A 17304-nucleotide genomic window follows, 5' to 3' on the forward strand; every position below is an offset into this window, starting at 1 on the left:
GGGATATGTTCTGGTAGATCAAATCTAAATGGAAGGGGTAACCATGTTTAAAAATAAGTAAATTATTGCAAAGAGAAACTACAAGCATAGCTTCATCAAGCACCAACTGGACTCTTGTATGAGGAAACATTTCCAAGAGAAAAAATACTCACATCTCCACAAATGGCCGAAATAAGCGAACTCTTTCCTGACCCGATGCTACCGCAGACGCCCACGAGTTTGCCATGAGGAACCGTTAGGGTGATCCGGTATAAACCGGATGACGAATTCTCGTGTTTTCCTCTGTTCTCGCTCATAGTACCTTCGATTGAACCAGCAATTGATTTGGAGGAGTTTTCGCTCCGGTTCTTCTTACAAGTGTTGGAGGAAGATGGCGATTCCTCTTCGCTCGTGTCTTTCTCATCTGGGAAATGAAGACTCAAATTCACATTTTCTAACATTGGCAAGACCATTTCCGTCTTGGTTAGGAGTTAACGACATTGCAAAAAATAGTCTAAAATTTATTTTTTTCTTCACAGCTATGTCTGTGAGTACACGAGTTGTTATTATTATTATTATTATTATTATTGTTATTATTATTATTAGGTTATAAACCAAGCTCTAACCATAGTTAAAAAATTAAGATGCTATAAGCCCAAGGGCTCCAACAGTGAAAAATAGCTCATTGAGGAAAGGAAACAAGGCAATAAATAAACTAAAACCAAGGTATAAACAATCAAAATAAAATATTTAATAACAGTAACAGGATTAAAAAAGACCTTTCATATTTAAACCATAAAAACTTTAAACAACCAGAGGAAGAGAAATAAGATTGCCCCATTGTACCCTCAAACAAGAGAACTCCAATCCAAGACAGTGGAAGGCCATGGTACAAAGGCTATGACACTACCCAAGACTAGAGAACTGTGGTTTGATTTTGGAGTGTCCTTCTCCTAAAAGAGCTGTCTACCATAGCTAAAGATTCTCTTCTACCCTTGTGAATTTACCTGTGAGTGTAACAATAATTAATGAAAGAGGTGGAATAAAAACACCTTGATCACTATGAGTACGCGCGTGATTTTGCAAGTGGCCGCCTACAAGGAACACAATAGTTATGGGGCCCTTTGACTGGCTAGACTGTACTACATTGGATCCTTCTCTCTGGTTACAGTTCATTTTCCTTTTGCCTACACATACACCGAATAGTGTGACCTATTCTTTAAATATACTCCTCTGTCCTCATATACCTGACAACACTGAGATTACCAAACAATTCTTCTTCTCTCAGGGGGTTAACTACTGCACTTTAATTGTGCAGTGGCCACTTTCTTCTTGATAAAGGTAGAATAGACTATTTAGCTATGGTAATAAGCTCTTCTAGGAGAAGGACACTCCAAAATCAAACCATTGTTCTCTAGTCTTGGGTAGTGCTATAGCCTCTGTACCATGGTCATCCACTGTCTTGTGTTAGAGTTCTCTTGCCTGGGGGTACACTCGAGCACACTGTTCTATCTAGTTTCACTTCCTCTTGTTTTTTTTTAAAGTTTTTATAGTTTATATCGGCAATATTTATTTTAATGTTACTGCTCCTAAGATGTTTTCTTTTTCTGTATTTCCTTTCCTCACTGGGCTATTTTTCCTGTTGGAACCCTTAGGCTTATAGCATGCTGCTTTTCCAACTAGGGTTGTATCTTAGCAAGTAATAATAAAGTAATAATAATATGATACACCCACCTGTGCTAGTAGTACGCTTCCTGACATGCTTCAGCTTTTCCTTCTTATCATCAATGTTGATCTCATCCCAGGCGAATATGGCGTCCTCTATCTCTATTGCTGTTCCAGCACTGTCCTTTCCAGCTGACGTCTGCTTGTGCTCAGGCAAATTCAGGAGGGACTGTTGGGGAAAGCAAAAGAAATATTAAAGCAAAGTATAGTTGTATGCGTTAAGGTGGTTTCATTTAATAAACTGTCACTATTCACTCATGAGGAAGTATAATTTTGAAGTTTTTTAAGAAATACGAAAATTTTATCGAGAAATATGATTTTTTTTCAAACCATGAGGAAGTATAATTTTGAAGTTTTCTAAGAAATACGAAAGTTTTAGCGAGAAATATGATTTTTTTTCAAACCATTTTCGTTTTTAGCTCATCTTATAATTCGCCGAACATATATTGATTCGGATTAATATCAACACAACATCGTGTTCAAATAGAAATAAATTTCTACCTCATACCTGGGATCGAATTCTATTTGAAAAACAGCAGAATCTAAATGAATGAGATTTTTTTCTTTATTTTTTAGGATAATCATTTTTAAGTGGAAAATTATTCACCAACAATCAATTGTTGATAAATTGACCAAAACGATAAGAAAATAAGATTGTACAGTTGGACACAGGATTTTCTGTCACACCCTTACTCCACCGGTAGTAACTATATTACCTCCATCCTGGACAAAGATATTGCGGCTTCAGCAAGGCACCTCATGACGTAGGGCAGGACACTGACGGTGAATCCCATCAGGGTGAAGAGATTGAAAATCGTGAAGGCTTCTGACGAAGTCACTGCTTGACCTTTGGGGAGAGGAAAGAGTCCTTTGATAGTGATCGTGATGGGTATTTTGGCGAATAGGGGGTTATAACCTTATATAGCTGTAAGTGTGAAGCTGAAAAAGTCCGACTTATTTACCCATATGTGTGAAACTGGGAAGGTCTGACTTATATAGCCATAAGTGTGAATCTGAGAATGTCTAACTTACATAGCCATAAATGTGAAGCTGAAAATTTCTGACTTATTTACCCGTAAGTGTGAAGCTGAGAATGTGTGACTCATATAGCCATAAGTGTGGATCTGAGAAGGTCTGACTTATATAGGCATAAGTGTGAAGCTGAAAAGGTCTGACTTATATAGCCATAAGTGTGAAGCTGAGAAGGTCTGACTTATATAGCTATAAATGTGGATCTCAGAAGGTCTGACTTATATAGGCGAAAGTGTGAAGCTGAGAAGGTCTGACTTATATAGCCGTAAGTGTGAAGCTGAGAATGCCTGACTTATTTCTTCGTAAGTATGAATCTGAGAATATCTGACTTATTTACCCGTAAGTATGAAGCTGAGAATGTCTGACTTATATAGCCATAAGTGTGAAGCTGAGAATGTCTGACTTATGTAGCCATAAATGTGGATCTGAGAAGGTCTGACTTATATAGGCATAAGTGGGAAGCTGAGAAGGTCTGACTTATATAACCGTAAGTGTGAAGCTGAGAAGGTCTGACTTATATAGCCATAAATGTGAAGCTGAGAATGTCTGACTTATTTACCTGTAAGTGTGAATCTGAGAAGTTCTGATTTATTTACCGGTACGTGTGAAGCTGAGAAGGTTTAACTCATTTACCCATAAGTGTGAAGCTGAGAATGTCTGACTTATTTACCCATAAGTGTGAAGCTGAGAAGGTCTGACTTATTTACCCGTAAGTATGAAGCTAAGAAGGTCTGGCTTATTTACCCGTAAGTGTGAAGCTGAGAATGTCTGACTTATTTACCCGTAAGTGTGAAGCTGAAGGAGGTCTGACTTATTTACCCGTAAGTGTGAAGCTGAGAATGTGTGACTCATATAGCCATAAGTGTTGATCTGAGAAGGTCAGACTTATATAGGCGTAAGTGTGAAGCTGAGAAGGTCTGACTTATATAGCCATAAATGTGGACTGAGAAGGTCTGACTTATATAGGCGTAAGTGTGAAGATGAGAAGGTCTGACTTATATAGCCGTAAGTGTGAAGCTGAGAATGCTTGACTTATTTCTTTCGTAAGTGTGAATCTGAGAATGTTTGACTTATTTATCCGTAAGTGTGAAGCTGAGAATGTCTGACATATATAGCCATAAATGTGGATCTGAGAAGGTCTGACTTATATAGCCGTAAGTGTGAAGCTGAGAAGGTCTGACTTACATAGCCATAAGTGTGAAGCTGAGGAGGTCTGACTTATTTACCCGTAAGTGTGAATCTGAGAAGTTCTGATTTATTTACCCGTAAGTGTGAAGCTAAGAATGTCTGACATATTTACCCATAAGTGTGAAGCTGAGAATGACTGACTTATTTACCGGTAAGTTTGAAGCTGAGAAGGTCTAACTTATTTACCCGTAAATGTGAAGCTGAGAAGGTCTGACTTATTTACCTGTAAGTATGAAGCTGAGAAGGTCTGACTTATTTACCAGTAAGTGTGAAGCTGAAAATGTCTTACTTATTTACCCGTAAGTGTGAAGCTGAGAATGTCTGACTTATTTACCCGTAAGTGTGAAGCTAAGAAGGTCTGCTTTATTTACCCATGAGTGTGAAGCTGAGAATGTCCGACTTATTTACTTGCAAGTGTGAAGTTGAGGTCTAACTTATTTACCCGTAAGTGTAAAGCTGAGAATGTCTGACTTATTTACTTGTAAGTTTGAAGCTGAGAAGGTCCAGCTTATTTACCCGTAAGTGTGAAGCTGAGAATGTCTGACTTATTTACCCGTAAGTGTGAAGCTGAGAAGGTCTGACTTATTTATCCGTAAGTGTGAAGCAGAGAATGTCTGATTTATTTACTTGTAAGTGTGAAGTTGAGAAGGCCTTACTTATTTACCCATAAGTGTGAATCTAAGATGGTCTGACTTATTTACCAGTAAGTGTGAAGCTGAGAATGTCTGACTTACTTACTTGTAAGTGTGAAGCTGAGGTCTGACTTATTTACCCGTAAGTGTGAAGCTGAGAAGATCTGACTTATTTACCCGTAAATGTGAAGCTGAGAATGTCTGACTTATTTACTTGTAAATGTGAAGCTGAGAAGGTCTGACTTATTTACCCGTAAGTGTGAAGCTGAGAATGTCTGACTTATTTACTTGTGAGTGTAAAGCTGAGAAGACCTGACTTATTTACCCGTAAGTGTGAAGCTGAGAATGTCTGACTTATTTACTTGTAATTGTGAAGCTGAGAAGATCTGACTTATTTACTCATAAGTGTGAAGCTGAGAATGTCTGACTTATTTACTTGTAAGTGTGAAGCCGAGAAGGTCTGACTTATTTACCTGTAAGTGTGAAGCTTAGAATGTCTGACTTATTTACTTGTAAGTATGAAGCTGAGAAGGTCTGAATTATTTACCTGTAAGTGTGAAGCTAAGAATGTCTGACTTATTTACCTGTAAATGTGAAGCTGAGAATGTCTGACTTATTTACTTGTAAGTGTGAAGCTGAGAATGTCTGACTTATTCACTTGTAATTGTGAAGCTGAGAAGATCTGACTTATTTACTCATAAGTGTGAAGCTGAGAATGTCTGACTTATTTACTTGTAAGTGTGAAGCTGAGAATATCTGACTTATTTACCTGTAAATGTGAAGCTGAGAATGTCTGACTTATTTACTTGTAAGTGTGAAGCTGAGAATGTCTGACTTATTTACTTGTAATTGTGAAGCTGAGAAGATCTGACTTATTTACTCATAAGTGTTAAGCTGAGAATGTCTGACTTATTTACTTGTGAGTGTAAAGCTGAGAAGACCTGATTTATTTACCCGTAAGTGTGAAGCTGAGAATGTCTGACTTATTTACTCATAAGTGTGAAGCTGAGAATGTCTGACTTATTTACTTGTGAGTGTAAAGCTGAGAAGACCTGACTTATTTACCCGTAAGTGTGAAGCTGAGAATGTCTGACTTATTCACTTGTAATTGTGAAGCTGAGAAGATCTGACTTATTTACTCATAAGTGTGAAGCTGAGAATGTCTGACTTATTTACTTGTAAGTGTGAAGCTGAGAATATCTGACTTATTTACTTGTAAATGTGAAGCTGAGAATGTCTGACTTATTTACTTGTAAGTGTGAAGCTGAGAATGTCTGACTTATTTACTTGTAATTGTGAAGCTGAGAAGATCTGACTTATTTACTCATAAGTGTGAAGCTGAGAATGTCTGACTTATTTACTTGTGAGTGTAAAGCTGAGAAGACCTGACTTATTTACCCGTAAGTGTGAAGCTGAGAATGTCTGACTTATTTACTCATAAGTGTGAATCTGAGAATGTCTGACTTATTTACTTGTGAGTGTAAAGCTGAGAAGACCTGACTTATTTACCCGTAAGTGTGAAGCTGAGAATGTCTGACTTATTCACTTGTAATTGTGAAGCTGAGAAGATCTGACTTATTTACTCATAAGTGTGAAGCTGAGAATGTCTGACTTATTTACTTGTAAGTGTGAAGCTGAGAATATCTGACTTATTTACCTGTAAATGTGAAGCTGAGAATGTCTGACTTATTTACTTGTAAGTGTGAAGCTGAGAATGTCTGACTTATTTACTTGTAATTGTGAAGCTGAGAAGATCTGACTTATTTACTCATAAGTGTGAAGCTGAGAATGTCTGACTTATTTACTTGTAAGTGTGAAGCTGAGAATATCTGACTTATTTACCTATAAATGTGAAGCTGAGAATGTCTGACTTATTTACTTGTAAGTGTGAAGCTGAGAAGGTCTGACTTATTTACCTGTAAGTGTGAAGCTGAGAATGTCTGACTTATTTACTTGTAAGTATGAAGCTGAGAAGGTCTGACTTATTTACCTGTAAGTGTGAAGCTAAGAATGTCTGACTTATTCACTTGTAAGTATGAAGCTGAGAAGGTCTGAATTATTTACCTGTAAGTGTGAAGCTAAGAATGTCTGACTTATTCACTTGTAAGTATGAAGTTGAGAAGGTCTTACTTATTTACCTGTAAGTATGAAGCTGAAAATGTCTGACGTTTTTACTTGTAATTGTGAAGCTGAGAAGGCCTGACTAATTTACCCGTAAGTGTGATGAGAATGTCTGACTTATTTACTTATAAGTGTGAAGCTGAGAAGGCCTGACTAATTTACCCGTAAGTGTGAAACTGAGAATGTCTGACTTATTTACTTGTAAGTGTGAATCTGAGAAGGTCTGACTTATTTACTTGTAAGTGTGAAGCTGCGAATGTCTGACTTATTTACTTGTAATTGTGAAGCTGAGAAGGCCTGACTTATTTACACATAAGTGTGAAGGTGAGAATGTCTGACTTATTTTCTCGTAAGTGTGAAGCTGAGAATGTCTGACTTATTTTCTTGTAATTGTGAAGCTGAGAAGGCCTGACTTATTTACCCATAAGTGTGATGAGAATGTCTGACTTATTTACTTGTACGTGTGAAGTTGAGAAGGCCTGACTTATTTATCTGTACGTGTGAAGCTGGGAATGTCTGACTTATTTACTTGTAATTGTGAAGCTGAGAAGGCCTGACTTATTTACCCGTAAGTGTGAAGCTGAGAATGTCTAACTTATTTACTTGTAAGTGTGAAGCTGAGAATGTCTGACTTATTTACTTGTAATTGTGAAGCTGAGAAGGCCTGACTTATTTACCCATAAGTGTGATGAGAATGTCTGACTTATTTACTTGTACGTGTGAAGTTGAGAAGGCCTGACTTATTTATCTGCACGTGTGAAGCTGGAAATGTCTGACTTATTTACTTGTAATTGTGAAGCTGAGAAGGCCTGACTTATTTACCCGTAAGTGTGAAGCTGAGAATGTCTAACTTATTTACTTGTAAGTGTGAAGTTGAGAAGGCCTGACTTATTTACACGGAAGTGTGAAGCTGAGAAGGTCTGACTTATATACCCGTAAGTGTGAAGCTGAGAATGTCTGACTTATTTACTTGTAAGTGTGAAGCTGAGAAGGCCTGACTTATTTACCCGGAAGTGTGAAGCTGAGAATGTCTGACTTATTTACTTGTAAGTGTGAAGCTGAGAAGGCCAGACTTATTCACCCATAAGTGTGAAGCTGAGAATGTCTGGCCTATTTACTTGTAAGTGTGAAGCTGAGAATGTCTGACTTATTTACTTGTGAGTGTGAAGCTGAGAAGGTCTGACTTTTTTACCCGTAAGTGTGAAGCTGAGAATGTCTGACTTATTTACTTGTAAGTGTGAAGCTGAGAATGTCTGACTTATTTACCCGAAAGTGTGAAGCTGAGAAGGTCTGACTTATTTACCCGTAAGTGTGAAGCTGAGAATGTCTGACTTAATTACCCGAAAGTGTGAAGCTGAGAAGATCTGACTTATTTACCCGTAAGTGTGAAGCTGAGAATGTCTGACTTAATTACCCGAAAGTGTGAAGCTGAGAAGATCTGACTTATTTACCCGTAAGTGTGAAGCTGAGAATGTCTGACTTAATTACCCGAAAGTGTGAAGCTGAGAAGATCTGACTTATTTACCCGTAAGTGTGAAGCTCAGTAGTGTTGCTATCGTTGCTAAAATCCCGATACACGGCGTCAACGTGTTCATGGTGGAGCTCAGCAAAGCACCAATTCTGTGTTTATCCATTTCGTTCTTACGAATATCTGAAAAGAGGATTAGCTTATTATCACGTAATACACGCGCGTGCACACACACACACACGCACACACGTACTGTATATATATATATATATATATATATATATATATATATATATATATATATATATATATATATATATATATATATATATACATACATATAAGTATTTTATATATATATAGGATAAATTTTACACATTTAGACGTGTTTTTCATATTCAAATAAGCCATATATCTTAATATCTTAATGTCTGGATTCTCTTACCGACTTCAGGATCAGAGTCCCGAGGCGAAACCAATCAAAGACAATAGCTTCTGGCCGGCCAGGGAATCGAATCCTGGTCCAGGAAGTGACGATACCATTTAGCCTGGTATCGTCACTGTCATGACGATACCAGGCTAAATGGTATCGTCACTGTCATGCCAGCTTCGAGGACCAGGATTGGATTCCCTGGCCGGCCAGAAGCTATTGTCTTTGAGTGGTTTCGCCTCGGGACTCTGATCCTGAGGACGGTAAGAGAATCCAGACATTACGATATTAAACTATATGGCTTATTTGAATATATGTATATATATATATATATATATATATATATATATATATATATATATATATATATATATATATATATATATATATCACAAATTGTTTTCCCTTTAAAGAGGGTGGTACCAAAAGAGTAAAAACTTTTTTTTTTTCACCAAATCTTTAAGGAGGTTACTAGTGCCCACAATCTTTTTCTTAACCTAAATAGACAAAAGTAATCATTTACAGGTGAGTTAATGGTTTGTGGTAGGCAGCCATACAAACACGTATACACGCAAACACATCTATGCAAAGAATACCAAATAAAAATATTTAACCTATTATAAATCCTGACTAATATGAGATTTTTAAACGTCTGGTACAGAATAGAGAACTGATATTGTATGAATTAGAGATTTATTTAATTAATAAATCACAGATTTCAAAGTAGTCGGGACAGGTGCAAACCTTAAAATTATGCAGCTTGAAGATTTCTTTGGAAATAAAGAGGGCTGAGTTATATATTGTTATTATTAAACTTCCCTTTTATAAGGCTTGAAGTTTTTTATTCATTTGCAGAATTTTATTAGAATGTACTAGTTTATTAACTCATATCCAATCAATTGTAGTATTTGTAAGATTTCATCTCAAACATGGAAAAAAATATAGGATTATTTTGCGCATATCTTTTACTGTTTTGTACTGTCTTGAGTTAGGGATCTCTTGCTTGAGGGTACAATCTAGCACTATTCTATCTTGTTTATCCTCCTCTTGTTATTTTGAAGTTTTTATCCTCTTGTTAGTTTAATGTTTTTATAGTGTATAAATAAAAGATTTATTTTAACGCTATTATTGTTCTTAAACTTCTCGTATAGTTTTTCCTTATTTCCTTTCCTCACCGGGTTACTTTCCCTGTTTGAGCCCTTGGGCTTATAGCATCATGCCTTTCCAACTAAGGTTGTAGCTTAGTAAGTAATAATAACAATAATTAAGTATCACTTTTTAAGACTTGTCCGATATAAATATTGACCAATGAATGCTTTTTTTTTTTTTTTTGGTACTATCTAGAGAATGTTTTATAAACTTTTTTAATATATAATTCTATCTTCTTCTTTCGGTTGTGGTGGCCGATGTGATAACGTCCCTGACTGATGAACGCTAGACTGGGGTTCGAATCCCGCTCACACTCGTTCGTTCCTTTGGTAGCTGCAACCTCACCATCCTTGTGAGTTAAGGATGGGGGTTTTAGGGTAGCTTATAGGTCTATGCTGAGTCATCAGCAGCCATTGCCCTTGCCCTCCTTGGTCCAAGCTTGGGTGGAGAGGGTCCTTGGGCGCTGATCATATGTACATATGGTCAGTCTCTTGGGTATTGTCCTGCTTGATAGGGCAACGTCACTGTCCCTTGCCTCTGCCATTCATGAACGGCTTTTAAACCTGTAATGGCGTACCTGCGATCTTCTTGGCGAATGCCTCCTCCCAGGCGTACATCTTGATGAGTCTGATGCTGTTCAGAATCTCACTCATGAGTCCCACACGCCTGTCCGTCTCCCGGATCGTCTCCTCCCTGATGTTGCTTTGTACTCGGGCGATAAGGGCCTTTTAAGATAGTGATAAAGATAATAATAATATTAATACACAAACACAAACAAGATAAAAGTATAGACAATAATCATATTAATACACAGGCACAAAGTATAGGCAATAATCATATTAATACACAGGCACACAGTAGAGGCAATAATCATATTAATACACAGGCACACAGTAGAGGCAATAATCATATTAATTCACAGGCACAAATTATAGGCAATAATCATATTAATACACAGGCACAAAGTATAGGCAATAATCATATCAATACACAGGCACAAATTATAGGCAATAATCATATTAATACACAGGCACAAAGTATAGGCAATAATCATATTAATACACAGGCACAAAGTATAGGCAATAATCATATTAATACACAGACACAAACAAGAGAAGGATAAAGACAATGATAATATTAATACACAGTCATAAGCAAGGTAAAGGTATAGACAATGATCATATTAATACAGAGACACAAACAAGATAAGGATAAAGATAATAAGAATATTGATACACAGACACAAAATACGATGAAGATACACGATGTGGACGCTTTCAAACTTAATGATTTATCAAGATGAAAATCACTTAAAAGATCAGAATAAAGATAAGAGCAATGATAAAGGTTAAGATAATAATTACAAACACTGTAATGAAGATTTTAGACGTGGAAACTTATATGCTAGTAATATTTCGAGTCAGACATTAGCACAACATTAGGAAATGCGTATTGAACCTTTAATTAGATTAAAAATTTTGCAAGACGAGAGAGAGAGAGAGAGAGAGAGAGAGAGAGAGAGAGAGAGAGAGAGAGAGAGAGAGAGAGAGAGAGAGAGAGAGATGGCACTTACCATAGTGGGGTGAAATATGAGATAAACTCCAAAACCGACAGCTGCCAAGGGACCATAAGCGGTTACACAGTATCCTAAGTTCATCAGGAAGATGAAAGGCACCTCTGGAATTAGAACAGTTATCAGGGTTGAATGATAATAACAATTACAATAACTTGGAAAAAGAGAATGAATGTGAACCAAGTGCTGTCGAAAAGCTGAGAAATGCGCAGAACCAATACAGTTCTAAAAGATTACACACTTTAATCAAGGAGGAATTTGAATGATTTTCAAATATAAACATAAAAGCAGTTGTTATTATTATTAGCTAAGCTACAACCCCAGTTGGAAAAGCAAGTTTCTATAAGCCTAAGGGCTCCAACAGGGAAAAATAGCCCAATGAGGTAAGGAAATAAGGAAATAAACGTTATAAGAAGTGATGAACAATTAAAATAAGAGATTTCAAAAACAGTAACAACATTAAAACAGATATTTCACATATAGATTATAAAAAGACTTATGTTAGCCTGTTCAAGAAAAACCTGTGAAATGAACAGAACCAATACATTTCTAAAAGATTACACGACACTAAGAAAGATGAATGATTTTCAGATATAAACATAAAAGCAGTTGTCATTGTTCCATAAGTGTTGGGTTATTTAATCCTATCAACTGTCCTTGCTTTCATGAATAAATAACTACTGGTCATTAGACTGTCGTCTATATATTTAGCCCACTAGCTGTAAATATTGTATTATTATTATTATTATTATTATTATTATTATTATTATTATTATTATTATTATTAGCTATGCCACAATCCTCGTTTTAAAAGCGGGATGCTATAAGCCCAAGGGCTCCAAAAGGTAAAAATAGTCCTGTGATGAAAGGAAACAAAGAAGTAAATAAAATAAAAGAAAAGTAATGAACAATTAAAATACAGTATAATAACAGTAACAATATTAAAATAGATATTTCATATGTAAACTAAAAACTTAAAAAAATACAAGAAGAGAAATAAGATAGAATAGTGGGCTCGAGTGCACCCTCAATCAAGAGAACTTTACCCCAAGACAGTGAAAGTTCATGGGACAGAGGCTATGGCACTACCCAAGACTAGAGAACAATGGTTTGATTTTGGAGTGTCCTTCTCCTAGAACAGCTGTTTTCCATAGGTAAATATGTTTTCTGATAAATATGATATCAATTTTCTTATAACAGCCAATGATATTTGTACAAGTGGCTCAACTCACCAATCAAAAACACACAGGATAAGGAGGCTTCAAGTATTCTCTCCATGTCATTCGTCGAGAAGTTAATGACCTGAGCTGCTAGATTCTCCCCTCCTGTCTTCAGCGTTAGAGTCTTCTTGTATACAAGAGCCTGCAATGCTCCTGCCAATCTGGAACCTAAGGCAAAATGTGGATAATTGTATGTGTATGTTTCGCCATTCATTTGGGAGAAGCCAACATGTAATTTGACTTACAATTGCAAATATCAATCATGTAGTCTGCCTATACTAATTTTTTTTTTTAAATGAGACGCATTTGCACTCACTCACATTGGCACCCTTTTTAGCTCATAACGTTATCTACTATCTGATTGGTTGGAAAAAATACTTCTAGCCTATCAGCTAGCAGGAAACTTTTCCGAGCTAAAAGGGCACCCCCGCGAGTCTCTGCAAATGTGCCTCATTAAAAAAAAAAAAAAAAAAAAATTGAGTATAGCATCGTAAATATCCATTTTATTTCTGATCCATTCTTGTGAATGCCCATCAAATCTTCAGACTTACCATTATGAATGCCCATAATGTTAACTGCATTGTAGCACATGATCTGTAGGAGGGAACTGATAAACAACTTGCCCAGGAGGAGATACGTTGCATAGATGTGGTCTATACCGGCGCTGCTGATGTATTCTAAAATCTTTTGAAGGAATACTACCTGAAAGAATGATGAAATGTTATTACCATTTACAATTTTTATCAGCATGACAGTTTTTCCACACTTGTGGCTTATAGGAATCTGACAATTTCCTCACAATGTGCGCTATTACCAAGGCCTGGAAGTTGGCTGGAACTTCTTCAGTGTCCAGTTTATCCAAGTTTCTTTTCAAACATGATATGCTCCACTCCCGCAATCATCTCCTATAGCCTTCTCAGTTTGATCTGGAGTCTTGGGGCTTCTCTGGCTTACATTCTGTTGTCCCACAGTACTGCAACATCTATGATTGACATTCTTTTTCATTTTGTTGATATGTCATGTCTGGTCAATGTGCTTGTATTATGCTTGACCATTCTGATGCTACAGTCCAAGAGTAATTTTTCCTGCTCCTTTTCGATTATTTCCTCTGGTTGATGTCTGTACCACTTGCTAATGCATGTTATATGATACTTCTAGCTCTTTTTCCAGAGGAAGGCTATTGCAACTGGAGTAATTATCTTCTTATATGGGATATGTGGTCGTGCTAGATATTTGCTGGCAATGCGGTTTATGGTTTCTTGTTTTACATTGCATTTCCTGCACTTGGGGGAGATATTGGTGCCATCTATTGCTTTTTGGATGAATTTTGATTTCATGGTCTTATTTTCGGGTACCATTTGCTTGTTTGTTTCTTGAGTTTCCCCCTCTATTGCTGTTGCCCTATTACATCACTGGACAGTTCTTTGCCTGGTCTTTTAATTTGTCAATGTAAGTGTTTCCTGTGCCACATTATGTCCTTGGGTTTATCTTTATATACTCATATATCTAGGTCAACCTCTTCTTTAATTAGGGTTTTCTTCAATATGCACCCTAGGATGGGACGTCGTCCTGATAAGACCTCCTGTAAGAAAAACGAAATTTCTCCCGGACCAACAAGGGAACGGGTTTAGGAGGACTTGTCTGCTTTGTGGCGGCCCCTAGCTGAGCTTCGGAATCCAGCCTCAGTCGTCCTGTTCTGTCATATTATCATCCTGTCCGTCCGTCATCAGTGTTTCTACATCGCTTTTCTTTCACATTATATGACTCTCCTTCACTTATGGGATGCCAACAGAAGAGTCCGTGTCTTACGTACGATAAGGCAATATGAAACCAACCAACCAACCTTCCATGTGCAGCTCGTCCTACCCAACACTGCATTCAGAGTTGACATAATGCTCTTTAATGAGGAACCCTCTTTCTTCTTCCCTACTTGGAGTGTATAGCCTGTCTATATTTTTTGCCACAATGCTTAGTACAGGATTACCATTTACCATCTATCAAGATTTTAAAACATAAAATATTCTAATAACAGTAACAACATCAAAATATATCTTTCATATATATACTTTAAAGAGAGACGTAGTCAGTCCTGCATAGAATGAGCTGTCAACTATTCACTGATTCTATTACTTCCTGGTCCTTAAAGACTGGAATGTGCCATTCACTGGTACCACACAAAAAGAAACATCTGTTACTTATTAGTCTCGTAAAGAAATATTTTATAACCACCTTGGCCTATCGAGATTGTCTATGACGCAAATATACAAAAACACAGTTTATTACTTACCACTCCTATAAAGAACGTAATATTTGATATCATCGCGATGACTTGAGCTACCAAAGTTCTTGTCCGCGAGAACCGCCAGACAGCTCTCCAGAGCCTGGGCGGTCGACCGGCCTTCTTTGCCATTGCTATTTCTTCCTCCCAGAGTCTCCCAAGACGGTCGCCATTGGTCTTTGCGCTCTCTTCGCGCTTAAGAAGGTAATAGAAATTATGGTAATCATTAGGAAATAGAAATAACCGTAATTGTAGTACTACTAGCAAGCTAATTTTGGAACAATGGCTATTATACCAACTCTGTAAAAGGTCTGTTTTTTATGCATTTTTGACTAGTTCATACTCTAAGAAGTGCATGAACTAACATACGAAAGAAAATGTATTAGCAATAACTAAAGAATACTAGGGTTGTGGTGGCCGATGTGGTAACGTCCCTGACTGGTGAACGCCAGACTGGGGTTCGAGTCCCGCTCGAAATCGTTAGTTCCTTTGATCGCTGCGACCTCACCATCCTTGTGAGCTAGGGATGGGGGTTTGGGGGAGCCTATAGGTCTATCTGCTGAGTCATCAGCACCCATTACCTGGCCCTCCTTGGCCCTAGTTAGGGTGGAGATGGGGCTTAGGCACTGATCATATGTATGTATGGTCAGTCTCTCCTGCTTGATAGAGCAATGTCACTGGCTCTTGTCTCTGCCATTCATGAGCGGTCTTTAAACCTATAAGAATAAGATATCTTCAACGCTCAATAGTCGTAACTAACATCCCATCAAAGTGCAGAAAACGAATGGCAAAAGAAGAAACCATCAACCGCATCACCAGTGAATGTTCAGCTCGGTGAAAACCTCAAATCAATCAATCACTTGCTCAGAATCTATATAAGAAACGACATGATATAGTGGCTAAAGCTCTCAATGGGAGTCTCTGTAGCCAATATAAAATACAGTGCATCGACAAATGGTATGACTATCAACCACGAGCTGTGGTAGAAAGTGACCAGGCTAAGCTACTCTGGGACTGCAGTATAAAGGTATCCTGACACTTCCACGAATTTGTGGCACGCATTGTCACGACTCAAGTTGTGAACTGGAGTGAACTCGTCGTTAACTGGAGTGAACTCGTTAACTGGAGTGAACTCGTCGTTAACTGGAGTGAACTCGTCGTGAACCTGTTGTGACATCGTGGCATGTCGTGACGAGAATTTTGAAATGTTCAAAATTTTGGTCACGACAAAATTTCGTGAAAGCGGCGTGAACTATGCGCGAACTGTTCGTGAACTCGTCGGGACGATGCGCGAAGTGCGCAAACTATGCTAAAACTATGCATGAACTCGTCGTGCCAGTTCGTGTCAATGTGGACAGGTGAGCTGTAATTCTGAGGTAATTCTTTTTTTTTTTTTTTTTTTTTTTTTTTTTTTTTTTTTTTTTTTTTTTTTGAGTTCATGCCACAAAATGTCACAACTTGCCACGACAAATTCGTGGCAAAAAGTCGTGCAAGTGTCAGCCTGGCATAAGGACGGACAGGGTGATACAAGCACACCGACCAGACATCACTCTGGTTGACAAAACAACGAAAGAAGTATCACCCATAGTTGTCGCAGTACCATGGGACTCAAGAGTAGACGATAAGGGTAGAGAAAAAAATAGAAAAGTACCAGGACTTATGAATTGAATTGATAAAGCTATAGAATATACAAGTAGAAGTGGTGCCAATAATCATGGTAGCACTAGGGAGCATACTTAAGTCATTGAAAAAAGTAATCTTGAGATGGTAGGAGTGGATATAACCCTAGGACTTGTGCAGAAGAGCGTGCTATTTGAAACAGCACATACATTGAGGAAGGGGATGGATTCCTAAGGAAGCTGGATGTGACCCGGAACCCCACACTATAAACTATCAGTCTCTGAAGACTGTGATTAACAACAACAATAATAATAATAATAATGGAATGAATTTCATAATAATAATAATGTGATAAGCATTGCTCCTATAAATAGAATTGCTTAAACTAATCCATCTCGAAACAGCTTAAGGCATTTGTAAGATATGTTAAAAACATTATACTCGATTAAAATGTGATAATCAATACAGGTCAATAAAAAATTCAATTCTCTATCATATGATAAGTTTACTTTTTATCAAAAGAGCTAAGAGAATAATGCCAGGTCATTTTTAACTAATGTAATTGATTCTTTCTATCATCACAAAACAACCATTTGTAATTTCCAAAGAGACTTACGGGTAGACCTATTGGCTCCCTGGAACACGTCATCCTTAGCTCACAAGGATGAAAAGCTTGCAGACGCTGCCGGAAACTATCGAGCTTGAGCGGGACTCGAACCCCAGTCCTGCAGATCAACCAAGCTAGGACCAGGGAAGGCCAGGCAATGGTTGCTGATGCCTCAGCAGGTATACCTATTGGCCTGAAACACCCTATCCATAGCTCACAAGGATGGAGAGGTTGCAGACACTGCAGGAAACTATCCAGCTTGAGCGGGACTCGAACCCCAGT

The 17304-nt window shown here is 37.5% G+C and overlaps 2 protein-coding genes across 2 annotated transcripts in view; one reads left to right on the forward strand and one right to left on the reverse strand.

The window, feature by feature from the left end:
- Positions 1–17304, forward strand: part of LOC137616649 (ATP-binding cassette sub-family C member 5-like) — a 110249-nt gene that overhangs the window by 21134 nt on the left and 71811 nt on the right. The window lies entirely within an intron of this gene.
- Positions 1–17304, reverse strand: part of LOC137616648 (ATP-binding cassette sub-family C member 5-like) — a 34306-nt gene that overhangs the window by 14592 nt on the left and 2410 nt on the right. Inside the window, exons 4-12 of the mRNA XM_068346568.1 lie at positions 14805–14990; positions 13069–13219; positions 12530–12685; positions 11298–11401; positions 10302–10449; positions 8203–8328; positions 2421–2551; positions 1714–1873; positions 153–403 (exon numbers count right to left, since the gene is read on the reverse strand). Of these exons, the coding sequence (XP_068202669.1) occupies positions 153–403; positions 1714–1873; positions 2421–2551; positions 8203–8328; positions 10302–10449; positions 11298–11401; positions 12530–12685; positions 13069–13219; positions 14805–14990 (1413 nt within the window). The remainder of the gene's footprint in view (positions 1–152; positions 404–1713; positions 1874–2420; positions 2552–8202; positions 8329–10301; positions 10450–11297; positions 11402–12529; positions 12686–13068; positions 13220–14804; positions 14991–17304) is intronic.

This window comes from Palaemon carinicauda, chromosome 22 (assembly GCF_036898095.1).
Source record: "Palaemon carinicauda isolate YSFRI2023 chromosome 22, ASM3689809v2, whole genome shotgun sequence".
Lineage (NCBI taxonomy): Eukaryota > Metazoa > Arthropoda > Malacostraca > Decapoda > Palaemonidae > Palaemon > Palaemon carinicauda.